Raw genomic sequence first — 14,534 nt, forward strand, 5'->3', positions numbered from 1 at the left:
AGGATGATGATGTTCTCCTTTACAGACAAAACCAGAACAAATTTCCCCCACTTACACTCCAGAAGCAGAAATAAAGCCTTCAGATAATTCACCTGGGAAAAGGGGGTATTGTGTGAAACATTCTGGGTTGGAAGGTCAGTCAGGAGTACTGCAACCCCTCTGTGTCACGTCAACATTTTGGCCACCACCATTCCTGCCAGAAACCCTCACAAACAGAGGATTTTGGCTCTCCAGAGAGGAGAGAAGGTGCCAGGTGCTGTGACAGGTGCTGTGCCAGGTGCTCAGTGCTAACTGACCTTCTCCCTCCTCACAGGGCAGTGGGTGACCATGCCATGGATGTGGCAGCCAGGGTAAGACATTCCTGATGCCTTGTGCAAACATCACTGCTATTGTGTTTTATTTTCCGTGGGAGGGAGGGACCTGTGCTCCCGGTTATAGCAGGGATGTTGGTTTGGGGTTTTAATGGGCCATGTTGGCAGCTGTGTTCTACAGGGTGACACCGGTGTCCCTACTCCTGTGCCACTTCTAAGCACATCTGCTGCCCTCCAGCCTTGATGGGCAAGGGGCAATGATCATCCATGGACAAGGACCGTGATGATTCCGTGATTCCTTCCTCATGGTGGCTGTCTCTGGGCCCTGAGAGCTGCAGGGATGTGTCCCCGCCCGAGGCACAGCTGAGCCAGCCCTCACCAGGCACAGGGATTCACTCCTGCAGCTCCGTGCCAGCATCTTCTCCCCACAGCTCCTCGCAAAGCACATTGCTTTTAAATGGAAATTAAGCAGGGAGGTTTCACAGGTGGCTCTCACTGATAACAGCTTTGTACTCTTTGCTGGCAAAACATGTTCCCCAGCTCCAACTCCTCTCTGTCTCTGGGATAGTCAGGGTCTTGTCTGGCTCCATATCCCTGTGCCAGCTCTGCCTGGGAGGAAACACTAAGGACCTCCCCTCAGAAATCCCTCTCAAAGGGAAAAAGTCTTTCATCTGCAGCCAGGCTTGTCTCTCCCTGGGGCTCCTTTGTTTGCCAGTGGCTCTTTCTTCACAAGGGTCTGCTTCAAGCTGGCAGTGGGGGCAAATGTGCCTTTTCCACAGGATGGGGAGTTGGCCTGTCTCCTGTGGCCCCAGCTCTGCCAGGGAGGAACAAAGTCTGGGATTAAATCACTGCCTGGCTGGGGGACAGGATCACCACTTGCTGAAAAGGGGTGGGAAACTCAACAGATGCTGCATGAGCTCAGAGAATCAGAGAATCACAGAATCTCCTGAGCTGGAGGGACCCACAGGATCCCCCAGCCCAGCCCCTGTCCCTGCCCAGACCCCCCAACAATCCCAGCCTGTCCATCCCTGGCAGCGCTGTCCAAACGCTCCTGGAGCTCTGGCAGCCTCGGGGCCGTGCCCATTCCCTGGGGAGCCTGGGCAGTGCCCAGCACCCTCTGGGGGAAGAACCTTGCCCTGAGCTCCAGCCTGAGCCTGACACAGCTCCAACCAAACCCTGACATAGCTCCAGCCATTCCTTGGCTCCTGTCCCTGTCACAGACAGCAAAGCTCAGCTCCTCTGATCATGGCTCTGGAGTTACCCAAACAAGTGGTGATATTGAAAGGGTGATGAATTCCTGGGGGTACTTTCCTCCTGTCATTCCCCAAATCCTCCTTCCAGTGTGACTCCAGCTCCCCCCAGGCAGTGTCTGGCACACAGGCAGAGAGGGCTGGTGGGCAGAGCCCAGAGCAGGGGCTCTCCTTGGTCCAGCCTGCACAGCCTGGCTGTCTCAGCAGAGCACTGCCCTCCTTCCCAGTGCCCCAAGCCTGTCCCCTGTCCCCTGCAGCCCGTGTTCTACCGAGGGCTGGCGGGCTCACAGGTGACCCTGAGCACCATGGTGAACCAGACCCGGGTGATGCTGGAGGAGCAGGCACGGCACCTGCTCAACGAACAGGAGCGGGCCACCATGGGCTACTACCTGGACGAGTACAAGGAGGGCAACATCTCCGTGGATGCTCTGGTCATGGCCCTGTTCGAGCTGCTCAACACACACGCCAAGGTGAGGCCCTCCCCAGGGCAGGGATGGCTTCCTGGGGCTGCTGGGCTGAGCAGAGTGTGCCACGGTGTGGACATTGTCACGCTGTGGCCCAGTGCCTCCAAGGTGATCTGCTCAGGGAAAGGAGGAGGATATGGGAGCCAAATCCGCCTTATCATGGGACCAGCACAGAATTCCACCCTGGTTTGGGTTGGAAGAAACCTTAAAAGTCACCTTGTTCCACTCCCCTACCATGGTCAGGGACCCCTCCCACTGTCCCAGGCTGCTCCAAGCCCCAATGTCCAACCTGGCCTTGGGCAGTGCCAGGGATCCAGGGGCAGCCACCCTGTGCCAGGGCCATTCTGGGGGATGCAGGCTGGTGTTCAGTGGCAGAGGAGCTTCTGGTAATGTTTAGGATTAAACCTCCTCCATCACCTGCCACTGCTGCCCATGGTGGGAGGGAGGTCTCCAGCTTGCCAGGAACGTGCCTGTGTCCCAACCTGTCTCTGGCTGTGTGTGCCTGGCCAGTTCTCGCTGCTCTCCGAGGTGCGGGGGGTGATCTCCCCACAAGACCTCGACCGCTTTGACAACCTGGTGCTGAAGAGGGAGATCGAGTCCATGAAGGCCCGGCAGCCCACGGGGCCCAGCACCGACTCCTACTCCATGATGTCCTACAGCGACACCGTCTCGTCCTCCAGCAGCCACTTCACTGCCACCACCGTCAGCTCGGCCCGGGTACGTCCCTCCTGCCTCACCCCTTCCTTCCAGCACCTCCTCCTGGCAATCCTACAGCAAACTGCTTTCCCCAGAGTGCTGTACAGTCATTTCACCCCACAGGGAGCCATGGGTTCCCCCATGGATTCCCTTATGGGTTCCCTTATGGATTCCCCCATGGATTCCCCCATGGATTCCCCCATGGGTTCCCTTATGGGTTCCCCCATGGATTCCCTTATGGGTTCCCTTATGGTTTCCCCCATGGATTCCCCCAAAGCTGTTATTTTTCTATGCAGTCTGGGTGATTTGCAGGTGATGCCATGAGGTTCTGGGTATCTCTGTGCCCCTGACACTGAGGTGCTGCTGTCCTCTCCTCAAGGGCTCAGTGTCCCTTCGTCCCAGTGAGGGACAGAGCCTGCCTTGCTTTCAGAAATCCACTGGAGCTGCATCCACGCAGAAATCCCAGCAATGCCCTGCCATGCCTGCTGCTGTTCCCCAGCTCTTACACCACCTCCCTAAGCATGTTGGCACCCCGTGCTAGAGGGAGCCCCAGTGGCCAGGCAGCTGCATCCATTGCCAGCCCACTGTGCAGCACTCAGCAGCAGCAGCACTCCCACGTCTCTGCCAGGCCCTGTCACACGCACTGTCTAATTAAGTTACTGTAATCACCTCAGACTGTGCAGGCACACAGCCCCCAAATTAATTTCCTCGCCGTAAAATGCCTTTCATCATAAATGCATTAGTAACCTTGGAAATTAAACCCTTCATGGAAAGAAGGAGGAACAATGGGCTCTGTGCTGGTTCCTCAGCGAGCAAAGCAGCCCACGGTGGTGGGATGGGGCTGTGGAGGGTCCACCCAGCACAGCCCGTGGGGGACAGGGGAGGGGGCTTTCCTGGGGCTCTGCCTGCCTGTGAGAGACCTCAGAGAGCATCAGAGCATCAGACCTGTGCTTTTGTCCTGTCAAATTCACAAGTGCACCTGCTCAGGACAGGAGGGATTTCAATGTGATCCTTTCTGGATCTGCATAAACAAAGTGAGTTTTGCTCTGCTCTCCAAGGAGCTGCTGGGAAAATTTTTCTGAGGAGTGGCACAGGTGTGCCAGGATGGTGTGCTGAGCTCACACCCTGCTCTCATGCTGTGCCCATGCCTGCGGCTGTGCCACGTGCTCCAGGTGTGCCTCCTGCTCCACAACACGTGCCAAACGTGGCTGCCTGGACCAGTGTGTGAGCAGTGGCCCAGCCCCACCTGGCACACGAGCCCAGAGCTCAGGGAGGGACACCAGGGTGCTGCTGAGGCACAGAGAAGGGAGTGGGCAGCACTGCTTTAAAAGCTTCCTTCAGGAGCACGTGTCCCCCAGTGCCACTGCAGGGCCCCCCTGGCTGTGTGTCACTTCTCCCCATGGGTGACAGGACTGCCTGATGACGGGAATGCTGCCACTGGAGATGGCTGTGCACCAGCTCATGGTGGATGGGTGCTTGAGTAGCAGGAGAGAGATGTGGGGCAGGGCTCCCGAAGTGTTCCCTCTGCCCTCAGCCCCTGCTGCTGTTCCCTCCCCAGCACCCCTCGCAGGAGGGGCTCACTCCAGCCCTCCCAGCCAGCCCTGCATGCAGCTGGATGTGGATTCTGCAGGGTGGCTTTGGGGGACGAGGGCAGCGCCGTGCTGGGATTTCTCAGCTCACTCCTTCGTTCTGCACCTTCCCTGACGTTACATTTTCATTTTTGTGCTTGTTTTCCTCTGCTCTCCCCCCGGCACATGCCAGGAGCGGCTCCTGTGGCTCATAGACCTGATGGAGGTAGGGCTGCAGTGGCTGGCTCGGTGTGTGTGGGCAGGGGAGGGAAGGGCTGCCCAGGGATGCTGCAGCTCCTGCACAGGCACGGCCACCTCGTGTCACCCATCGCTGCTGTTCCTCTGTCACTGCACAAAGAGCTCCTTCCCCCAGTCCTTGGTGCTGCAGTGCACACAAGGCTCAGCTTGAACCACACCCAGCTGGTACCGGAGTGCCACGGACACCTCGGGGATGGGGTTTTGGAGGGACCTGGCAGAGCCCACACTGCCCTCCCTGCCCTGCCTGCTGCTGTGCTGAGTGCCTGTGTGGGCACCCTGGATAAACACCAGAAAGAACACTGTGTAGAAAATCACAGAACACAGAATGGTTTGGGTTGAAGGGACCTTTAAAGCCCATCTAATTCAACTGCCCTGCAGTAAGCAGGGACATCTTCAACCACACCAAGGTGCTCAGAGCCCCATCCAACCTGGCCTTGGATGTTTCCAGGGATCCAGGGGCAGTCACACTTCTCTGGGCACTCTGTGCCAGGGCCTGCCCACCCTTGTTATAAAACATCTTCTATGTAATCTAAACTGACTCTCTTTAAGTTTAAAACCGTTCCCCTTCAAGTTATCACAACAAGCCCTGTTAAAAAATCTGTCCCCATCTTTTGTACAGCCCTCTCCAATAGTGAAATGCCACAACAAGGTCTCTGCAGAGCCTCCTCTTGTCCATCCCCACTCTCTCAGCAGGCTGCTCACGTCCCAGCACATCCTTAGCACGGGGGAGAATTTTCCTCATGGGCCTTGGGTGTGTAAAACTGCGTGCTGCAGCTCAGGGGGTCAGTGCACTTGGATCATGCATGAGAAATCCTCACCCAGGCTGTGGAGGGGCTGGGCATGGATGTGGGAGAGCCCTGGGAACCCCTGGGCATCCCGGGGCTCCTGGCTGGGGCAGGCTGAGGGAAGCTGCAGGGTGTGGAGCTCATTCCCTGCTCCTCAGCCAGGAGGAATTCCCAGGGGCTGAGAGCTGGGAGCTGCAGCTGTGAACCCTCCCCAAGAGCTGCATCCCTGTGGGAATGGCTCTCATCCAGCAGAGCATGCTGTAGCATTCCCAGATGGAGTTATCCCAGAGCGTGGGACACAGATCTTTTGGGCTTTGTGACCAAACACTGTGACACCAGACCTGTCCCATGGCTTGGTGAGGGAACTGCCACCACAAACAGGTGGTGAGGCTGGGCAGGCCCTGCCATGGATAAGTGATTCCATGAAGGATGCTTGGGAATGAGACAATGCTGTGTTGGACGGTGCCAGCCACGGGTGCTCAGCCACTGTCTGAGTGTCACCAGCACCTCCTGGAAATCCTGGGACTGCAGATGAGTCCTGCAGGGCAGAGATCAGCTGCAGACTGCAATAATCAGGGGCAGCATGTCTGACCAGAGCAGTGGGAATTCCTGATTTTTTCTGGCATTCCCTTTGTCCCCACCTCAGTGTTGGGATGAAGGAATTGATACCCCTGTGGGTTTTGTTTTTCCTCTCCACCACCTCCTAGCAAAGCTGCTGCCATCCAGAGGTGCCTTCTCCTCCCAGGGGTGCTTCCAGAGGTGCTGGCTTGATCCCAGCCCCCTGGGATATCCCACGTGGAGGATTCCCAGGAGCTGGGAATGATCCTCTGAGAGGATGAGAGTGACTGCGTGGAGGTCATTATGCATGCTCAGAGCCCCTAAACTCTGGAGCAGAGGCTCGTCCATCCCTGTGGCTGCATTCCAGAGTGGGAGATGGAAGGGCAGAGGGGAGGTGTGACAGGGTGGTATTTGCACCACTGAATCAGTGGCTTATCTGAAATTTCTTTTGTCTTCACTCAGAGCCAGGATTAAAAAAACAAGGAGAAAATTTTCTCATGTTCAGGCTTGGTTGTTTATTAAATCTTATCTACAGTACAGAGAGTTGTGCAACACTTCCAGCTACCAGCTAAAAGCCAGCAAAATGGAGCTGAATCCAGCTAGTTATAAGGTCTCTTAAAGCTAAACAGTCCAAGAGAGAATTAACACCTATATTATTTATACTTTTGACCCAATAACCAAACTCCTGTGACCCTCAGTGCAGCACTGACTGTGCAACCAGAAACTACTGCCTGAAACCATGGAGAAGGAGGAGGAAGAACACTAAAAAGAGATACCACCCAAAATCTTCCATCTTGTCCTTTACCTATTATTATATTCTAAAAACCTCAAATTTAAAACCCTTCACCAAGTGAAATCTCACACTTCTATTTAACTGCACACCCGTGACTTTAACTCCATCACTCAAATTTGGAGCCTTCTCCAAGGCCTCATGTCAAAAGCAGTGTTCTCCAGGGGGTCAGTGCCAGAAAGCACAGAAAGCTCAAAAACCCTCAGGTTTCTGGGATCCAGCAGGGAGGGAACCAGACTTATTCCCAGGCTGGTGCAGTTGTTCAAAATTGAAACCCTGCAGGACTCAGGCTGGGTAGCTCAGCAAAGCTCTCGTTAGCAGTAACTGGAAATTAGGGGACTGATTTGGAGCTGAGAGGTTAATTAAAGGTTGGGCTGTGTTCCCTGGGGAGGTGGCAGTTTCTCCACCCTTTAATCTGCAAATGAAAACTGTCTTCCTCTCTGAAAGATGCTCTGCAGCTCCATCACTGCTGCTGGGGACTCTTTTTAGGATAAGAAGGATAAATATTTCCCAGCTGCTTTGAGGAGGGGCTGGGAGGGCCTCACCTGGCCCCGGTTTCTGTAGGGAACTGGAAAATAGATGAGGTAGAGGAGCAGGAGGGAGCAGCCTTCTCAATAGAGACTCATTTTTCAGGGCAGTGGCTTCCATGAGTCTTTCAAGGGAAATCCAGGAAGCACAGCCTTGAAATAGCCAATTCCTGGAAGCAAATGGGCTTAAAAGTCGTTGTGTTTTATGGCCCAGAGCAAGCACTGTTTAATTACTTTTGCCCCCTAAGAACTGAGCCTGGGGAAAGGCAAATCTCCTGCTCAGACACTGCAGCAGCCAGAGGTGCCCTGAGGAGGAGGAGCAGCATCAGTGTCCCTGGCTGGGGTGGGACAGAGCTGGCAGTGGCACTGGGGGGCACAGGGACAGCTGCTGTGCCCAGCCAGGCTCTGCAGAGCAGCCACAGCTCCACACACACACACTGGTTCTTGCTGCGAGGCCAGAGCTGGGACGTGGCCTGGGGTGGGCACAGGGCTGGGGGAAATGGCCCTGGCAGGTTTTAGGGGGCACCAGGTAGATTATTCCCATTTTAGTATCTACACAACTGGGACAGTTTGGCTGATGTCAGTCATATTCCCCAGAGAAGCTGTGGCTGCATCCTTGGAAGTGTCCCAGGCCAGGCTGGACAGGGCTTGGAGCAACCTGAGATAGTGGAAGGTGTCCCTGCCCATGGAAGGGGGTGGAATTCGATATCTTCAAAGTCCTTTTCAACCCAAATCCTCCTGCGATTCTCTTTTAAAAGCCATTTGCCCTTATGTTGCAATAATTGAGGATGAGCTTTCCCAAGCGAGGCCTTTACCTGTCACTCCCTGAACAAGCTGTTTCTTTGTGTTCTCATTCTCCAGGGCCCCTTCAGAAGCCACAGGGATAAAAGCACTTTGCATCGATGTTTTTGCTGCTCCTCTAATGGTCTTAATTGTCTCCCGTGTCTATTTTGGGACACGAACATCTCACAAGCACAGCAGCAGCCTCCAGCAGCTGGGGGAGATGCAGATGCACCAGCGTTCCAGCTAATCAGCTGTTTACCCTGCAATAAATAACAGGCACTTAAACACAAACTGTGCCCTGCCCCATCCAAACAGCCCCTCGGGCGTGACGGGAGCCGAGTTCAGCCCTCAGAGCAGCAGCAGCTCCCTCCAGAGCACAGGCACTGAGGCAGGGGAGCCTGAGGCTGGGTGTGCCCTGGCAGGAGCACCAGGATGGTCCCCCCTGGCAGAGGATTCCCTCAGCAGGGCCAGCACAGCTCCCCAGGGCAGAGCTGCACCCCCAGCTCCGCTGTGCCCCCCACTCTGCCACCCCTGCCTTGGCCAGCTTTGCTCTGCTTGGCTGCATCCTCTCCCTGGGCCCATCCCTGCTGACAGATCTCCACAGGAAATCCCTTCTGGGTTTCTGGAGCTGTGATATCCTCCAAGCCGTGGTGTGGCATTTCCTGGTGATATTTTTGGACTCATAAAGCAGTGGCAGTGGCTTCTCCTTGCATCTGGGACCCAATGCTCTGGGTTGCAGGGGAAGAGAGTTTTAAATTTCTATTGTCCTTCCTCTGGGGAAAAAAAAAATGCAGGGACTGAACCTGCAGCCCTCAGGGCTGGTTCCTTCCCTCCTTCCAAATTCAGCAGGAGCAGCTGGTTTGGAGCTCACCCCACACATATCAAGTCCACAGCATGCTCTGAGCACACCCCTTAGCTTGGGAGAGCCTGTATCCCAACAAAGCTGGGGGTCCCCAGGGCACCCCCAAGGAGGCAAACACCTTTGGGTGAGGCTGGCCCTGGATGGGGAGGGGTTTGGAGCGTCCCTCTGCCTGTCCCTGTCACACTGGCACTGTGCTGCTTGCTCCTGCTGCTGTGCCATGCTTGTCTCTTCCTTCTGTGCCCCCTCAGAACACGTCAGAGCTGGAGGGAGCTGGGGACTGCCACCAGAGCAGCATCAACACCCTGCCAGATGTGTCCCTGGTAAGGCCCTGCACGGGGCTGGGTGGGAGCAGGAGGCAGACTGGGGGTGCTGGGTTTGTGCCTCAGCTTCAGCAGCTCTGCCACGTCAGCCCCTGGGGAGACACTGAGCCCAGCTGATCAGGTGGGCTCAGGACAAGGATTCTGGCTGCCTGGATAGGAGCAGCCATGTGCAAACCAAGGGCTGGGTGGGTCGTTGTGCAGCTGTGCTCATTTGTGAGTCATACTGTCAGGAGCTCAGGAAGGTGTTGGTGTAACAGCCAGCTCCTATAGCCATGTCAGTGTGAGGAATGCAGGTGCACTGAGCTGGGCATGGCGTCCTACCAACTGTGCTTGCTTTGGCAGGATGATCTCTCCTCCTTCCCAGAGGAACCACCCAACTTCAAGCCTCCTCCTCCTCCTCCATCAGCCCCCCAGACCCTGGAGCCCTCCTCTGCCCAGCACCGGCTCCCGGGGAAGGACAAACCCAAGCGCCCCTCCTCCGAGTCCTCCCAGTCCGGCCTTTTCTTCGTGGCCCCCCGAAACCCCTCTCCCCCTGCCAACCCCCCCGAGAAGGACACGGTCAGCGTCACCTCCACGGCCTCCACGTCCACCGAGGATTCTGCCCCCAGCGCCATCTACGCCACCATCTCCCCGTCCCTGCACGGCTCCCGCAGGGACCCCCAGCTCTCCCTGCTCAGCCAGCACCCCATCGGGCCCTTCCCCAGGGTGCAGTCCCCCACCAGGCTCAAGAGCCCATCCCCAGAGGGGCTCCAGAGCCCCCCGTCCCCCACCCCTCCTCCCCCGCCCGCGCACCCCGCGCCCCCTCCCCCGGACAAGGGCAGCCCCCAGGCCGTGGCCAACCAGCATTTCATCATGGTGGAGGTGCACCAGCCCAACAGCGAGCCCGACGTCAACGAAGTGAGGCCCCTGCCCCAGGCCAGAGGTGGGTGTCACCTCAGCAGCTGGGAAAAAAAACATCCCTGGGGTGTTCAGAGAGGGATAAATGGGACAGGACACAGATCTCAAGGGTTCGATTTGGATCTCATGATCCAAAGGTTGGAGCATCTCTCCTATGGAGACTGAGGGAGCTGGGGGTGTTCACCTGGACAGACTCCAGGGAGAGCTCAGAGCCCCTGTCAGTGCCTAAAGGGGCTCCAGGAGAGCTGGAGAGGGACTGGGGACAAGGGATGGAGGTATAGGACACAGAGGGCAGGGCTGGATGGGATATTGGGCAGGAATTGTTCCCTGGCAGGGTGGGCAGGCCCTGGCACAGGGTGCCCAGAGCAGCTGTGGCTGTCCCTGGATCCCTGGCAGTGCCCAAGGCCAGGTTGGATGGGGCTCTCTCTAGTGGAAGGTGTCCCTGCCCATGGCAGGGAGTGGGATGGGATGAACTTTAAGACCCCTCCTTCCAACCCAGGCGATTCTGTGATCTCAAGGACCAGAAATAATTCTGGTCTTTTCCCGTTAACTGTGTCTTTTGGAGGAGAAAAAAAAAACTTCTAATTGTGCCCACACTCAGCTCGGGAGTCACATTTATCCCAGGAAAAAGAAGTGGTGGAGAGGGAGCAGTGTGAGGGGTCCCAAGGGGTCCCGGAAATGGAGAGGGAATGGGGATCCAGGGGGGCTCTCAGAGGTGGAGACGGAAGAGAGGCCCCAGGGGAATCCCGGGATCCTCGGAGAGAAAAGGGGGATTAAGAGGGGGTCTCTCAGAGATGGAGAGAGAAGTGGGATCAAGGGGAATCCCAGAGGTCCAGGGGAATCCCGGGGGTCCAGAAGAGTCTCGGGGGTCAAGGGGGTTCCTGGGGATTCAGGGGAATCCCGGGGCTCCAGGGAAATCCCGGGAATCCAGAGGGATCCAGGGGGTCCAAGGCAATCACGGAGATCCAGGGGGATCCAGGGGAATCCTGGAGGTCCAGGGGGATTCAGGGGAATCCCAGGAGTCCAGGGCGATCTCGGGGGTCCAGGACGATCCCGGGGATCCCGGACGATCCCGGGGATCCCGGAGCTGCGGGACGGACGGGAGTGGCAATGTCGCCCTCGTGTGGCGCGGTGCCGTCACTGCAGCCGGCCCGTGCCGCAGGTTAACGCGGGTCAGCGGCAGCGCCCCTCCAGCCTCGACTGCTGCTGCTGACATCTCCAGCCTCATCCTCAAACGGCTGAAAGCTCCTACATGGCAGCACCCCCCCGCTTGGCTTCGTCCCTGTCTCCTCCCAGACCTGCTTAGGGAGCATGGGCTGCATAAACTGGCCTCTAGCAGGATCCCTGAATTCATCACTCTCTCCCTCCATCCCAGTTTGGGATCTGGGTTGGATTCCAGACCAGAGTTTGAGGCCACTTGTCTCTTGATGCTTGCTGTGTGCACAGCTCTGCTGTTCTTACAGGAGGGTGCAGGGAGGTTGGGGTCAATCCTTTCTCCCAGGAAACAGGGACAGGACAAGAGGAAATGACCTCAAGCTGTACCAGGGGAGCTTCAGGTATTGGGGAAATCTCTTCACTGAAGGAGTGGTCAGGCATTGGGAGAGGCTTCCTGGGGCAGTGGTGGAGATCCTATGAAAGAATTTCAGGAGATCCCTGATAGAATTTTAAAGCCGTGTAGATGTGGCACTTGGGGACATGATTTCGAAGTGGCCTTGGCAGTGCTGCTCTTGTGGTTGGACTCGATGATCTGAGAGGGCTTTTCCCACCTAAGCAATTCCATGGTCCTGGAGGGCTCAGCTTGGGAGCCTTGCTCTGCAGCCCCGGTGTGAATGCCAGGGAATGCCCAGCCCTGGAGTGGAGCTGCCCTCGCCCGTGCCCCGTGGGCGCTCGGCCAGCCCGGCCCTGGCGCTGCCCGCCCGCTAACGCCGCGTGTCTCCCCAGCCTCCACGCTCTCCCAGCTGTCGGACAGCGGGCAGACCCTCAGCGAGGACAGCGGGGTGGACATCGGGGAGGTCGAGACGAGCGGCAAGGACAAGAGCCGGCAGCCAGGCGCCGGGAAAAGCCGGAGCCTCAAGGAGGCCACGAGGAGCGAGGGGGCGGCAGAAGGGGCCTCCAAGCCGGTGAGGGGGGCTGGGGTGCTGCTCTGTGTGGGAGGGGGTACCTGGGGCTGTGCCCCCCTGCCTCGGCCAGCCCGTTCCACTCCCTCTGCCCGCAGGCAGCAGCCACGTGTCCGTGCTCAGCTGGCATAGTTATCCTTTCTGCCGAGCTCTCTGTGGGGCTGAGAAAGGGGTCAGGAGTGGCTGAGAGGGGCACTCTAGGGCTGATTCACTCTGTCCTGGGTAAATCTCACCCCTCCCAGCTCCAGCAATCAGCTACCTGGAGCATAGGAGAATTTCTGGCTCTAAAGGCGCATGCACAAGCCACATGAGTGAAGTCACCTGTTGCTCGAAAAAGAAGGTGGCAGTGGGTATCAGATATAACTTAGAGGGTTTCTGATAGTACTGAGGCTGAGGGACACAGGCAGGCAGGCAGAAAGCTGCTCTGCTCCTTCCCAAACCCTTCCAGACTCACCCAGAGTTGGGATTTTAGATGTCAGGAGTCAGATTTTAGAATTTAGATTTTAGATGTCAACTGCAGGCTGTGCCTGTCCCTCTGTGGGGGCAGCCAGCATGTCCCTGCCTGCTGTGGGGTCCTGGCCGAGGGAGCACAGCTGGCACACGGTGTCCAGGCCCCCTTGGCAGTGCTACCATCTGTCCCCACAGCCAGGGCTCCTGGAGCCCACGTCGTGTCTGATCCGGGTGTCCAAGAGCGCTCCCACCTTGGGCATCGCCATCGAGGGCGGCGCGAACACGCGGCAGCCGCTGCCCCGCATCGTCACCATCCAGGTACATCCCTCTCCTCCCTGGGCACCCTGGGAAAGCCCTTGAGCCCTGGCCAGGGAGATTTTGGGGGTTTGTCCCCTCCCCACAGCCTCGCACCTCCCCAGACCACGTCTGTGTCCCGTGGATGATCCCATCCCAGAACACCCCTCCTGGGAGCCAGCTGTTTGCTCCAGACATCTCTGAAAGGATCAGGGCAGTCCTGAAAGCTTGGCTGCTGTCTCCAGATGTCTGGAAACTGCCAGACAGAGGATTGAGGAGGGGGGAATGGTGGATGGGAGCCAGGGAATTGAGCCCTCTGGAGCCGTCTCCCTGTTTGCCGTTTACTTGGGGCAAAACTCAAGTTATTTGCAGCAAAAAAAAAAAGCAGAGCGGACTCTGCCTTGGTTATTCTTGGCCATCCCAGCTGGCGTCACGCTCCACGAGGAAGCAGGGGAGAAGCCAAATTCATCCCCTCTCCCCAAAAAGTGAAATATTTCACATCCATCATGTCAGATACGAAGATTTTTTTCCCCCTGGTTGATTCAGGGAGTGGTGGGAACATGAGCTGACCCCTCTCTCTCCTGCAGCGGGGGGGCTCGGCACACAACTGCGGGAAGCTGAAGGTGGGACACGTCATTTTGGAGGTGAACGGCACAGGGCTGCGAGGAAAAGAGCACCGGGAAGCCGCCCGCATCATCGCCGAGGCCTTTAAGCTGAAGGAAAAGGACTACATCGATTTCCTGGTCACAGAATTCAACGTGGCCCTTTAGGAGCGGGGTTTGGCGGATGGGGAGCACTCGGATGGGGATGAAGGATGGCTCCGAGCTGTGACAGCAGCGTTCCCCTCGCCGGCCGCGCCACCCCGCACGCGCAGACACCCCCAGCTTGTCCCCAAATGTCCCCACTGCCTCGCATAGGGCAGGCTGAGAACGGGCACATCCCTTACAGTCTCCGTCCCTGTCCTCTCTGGGGTAGGGAACATCCTTTCCCCTCGGCCAGCCTGAGAGTGGGACAGGAGGACAGCGCAGTCTGGGTGTCCCTGCTGTCGTTTGAGTGCCACACACACAGCAAGTGGGCCCCTGGAAGGAGTTTTGGGGGGTTGCTGCTCCCTTGGGTGGTCCCCAAGGTGCCCAGGTGGGTGGGGATGCAGAGAGAGAAACTGGAGGCCTTGTAAATCGCTGGCAATGTCGTCGTATTTATATATACAGAGCTTGTGCTTTTAATTTTTCAATAAATCTATCAGGGTAGAAAAAAGGCTGTGCTTTGGGGCTGGGATGAGGGGGTAGGAAGGGGCAGGGATATTTTCCTTAATATCCTGGGAGTTTCCCAGGGCTGGCAGGATGGGTGGGAGTGCAGTGGTGGTGGTGGTGGGTAGGGAGGGGATGGTCTGTGTCAGCCCCATGCCATGCCATGCCATGCCATGCCATGCCATGCCATGCCATGCCATGCCATGCCATGCCATGCCATGGATCCCATCCCCTGGATCCCCTGGATCCCATCCCATCCCATCCCCTGGATCCCATCCCCTGGATCCCATCCCCTGGATCCCATCCCCTGGATCCCATCCCATCCCATCCCATCCCATCCCATCCCATCCCATCCCA

At 57.4% G+C, this 14,534-nt stretch overlaps 1 protein-coding gene across 2 annotated transcripts in view; it reads left to right on the forward strand.

Annotated features, from left to right (window-relative positions):
- WHRN (whirlin) overlaps positions 1–14,184 on the forward strand; it is a 48,558-nt gene extending 34,374 nt beyond the window's left edge. The window contains exons 5-13 of one of the 2 annotated variants that reach the window (XM_014881104.2): positions 314–350; positions 1,819–2,031; positions 2,536–2,742; positions 4,483–4,515; positions 9,101–9,172; positions 9,515–10,094; positions 12,011–12,189; positions 12,832–12,954; positions 13,518–14,184. In XM_014881104.2, coding sequence (XP_014736590.1) covers positions 314–350; positions 1,819–2,031; positions 2,536–2,742; positions 4,483–4,515; positions 9,101–9,172; positions 9,515–10,094; positions 12,011–12,189; positions 12,832–12,954; positions 13,518–13,700 — 1,627 coding nt within the window. In that variant the 3' untranslated portion in view covers positions 13,701–14,184. The remainder of the gene's footprint in view (positions 1–313; positions 351–1,818; positions 2,032–2,535; positions 2,743–4,482; positions 4,516–9,100; positions 9,173–9,514; positions 10,095–12,010; positions 12,190–12,831; positions 12,955–13,517) is intronic. The other variant, XM_088177358.1, reaches the window with a different exon arrangement.
- Positions 14,185–14,534: the final 350 nt, after the last annotated feature.

This window comes from Sturnus vulgaris, chromosome 22 (genome assembly GCF_052056855.1).
Source record: "Sturnus vulgaris isolate bStuVul1 chromosome 22, bStuVul1.hap1, whole genome shotgun sequence".
Taxonomy (NCBI): Eukaryota; Metazoa; Chordata; class Aves; order Passeriformes; family Sturnidae; genus Sturnus; species Sturnus vulgaris.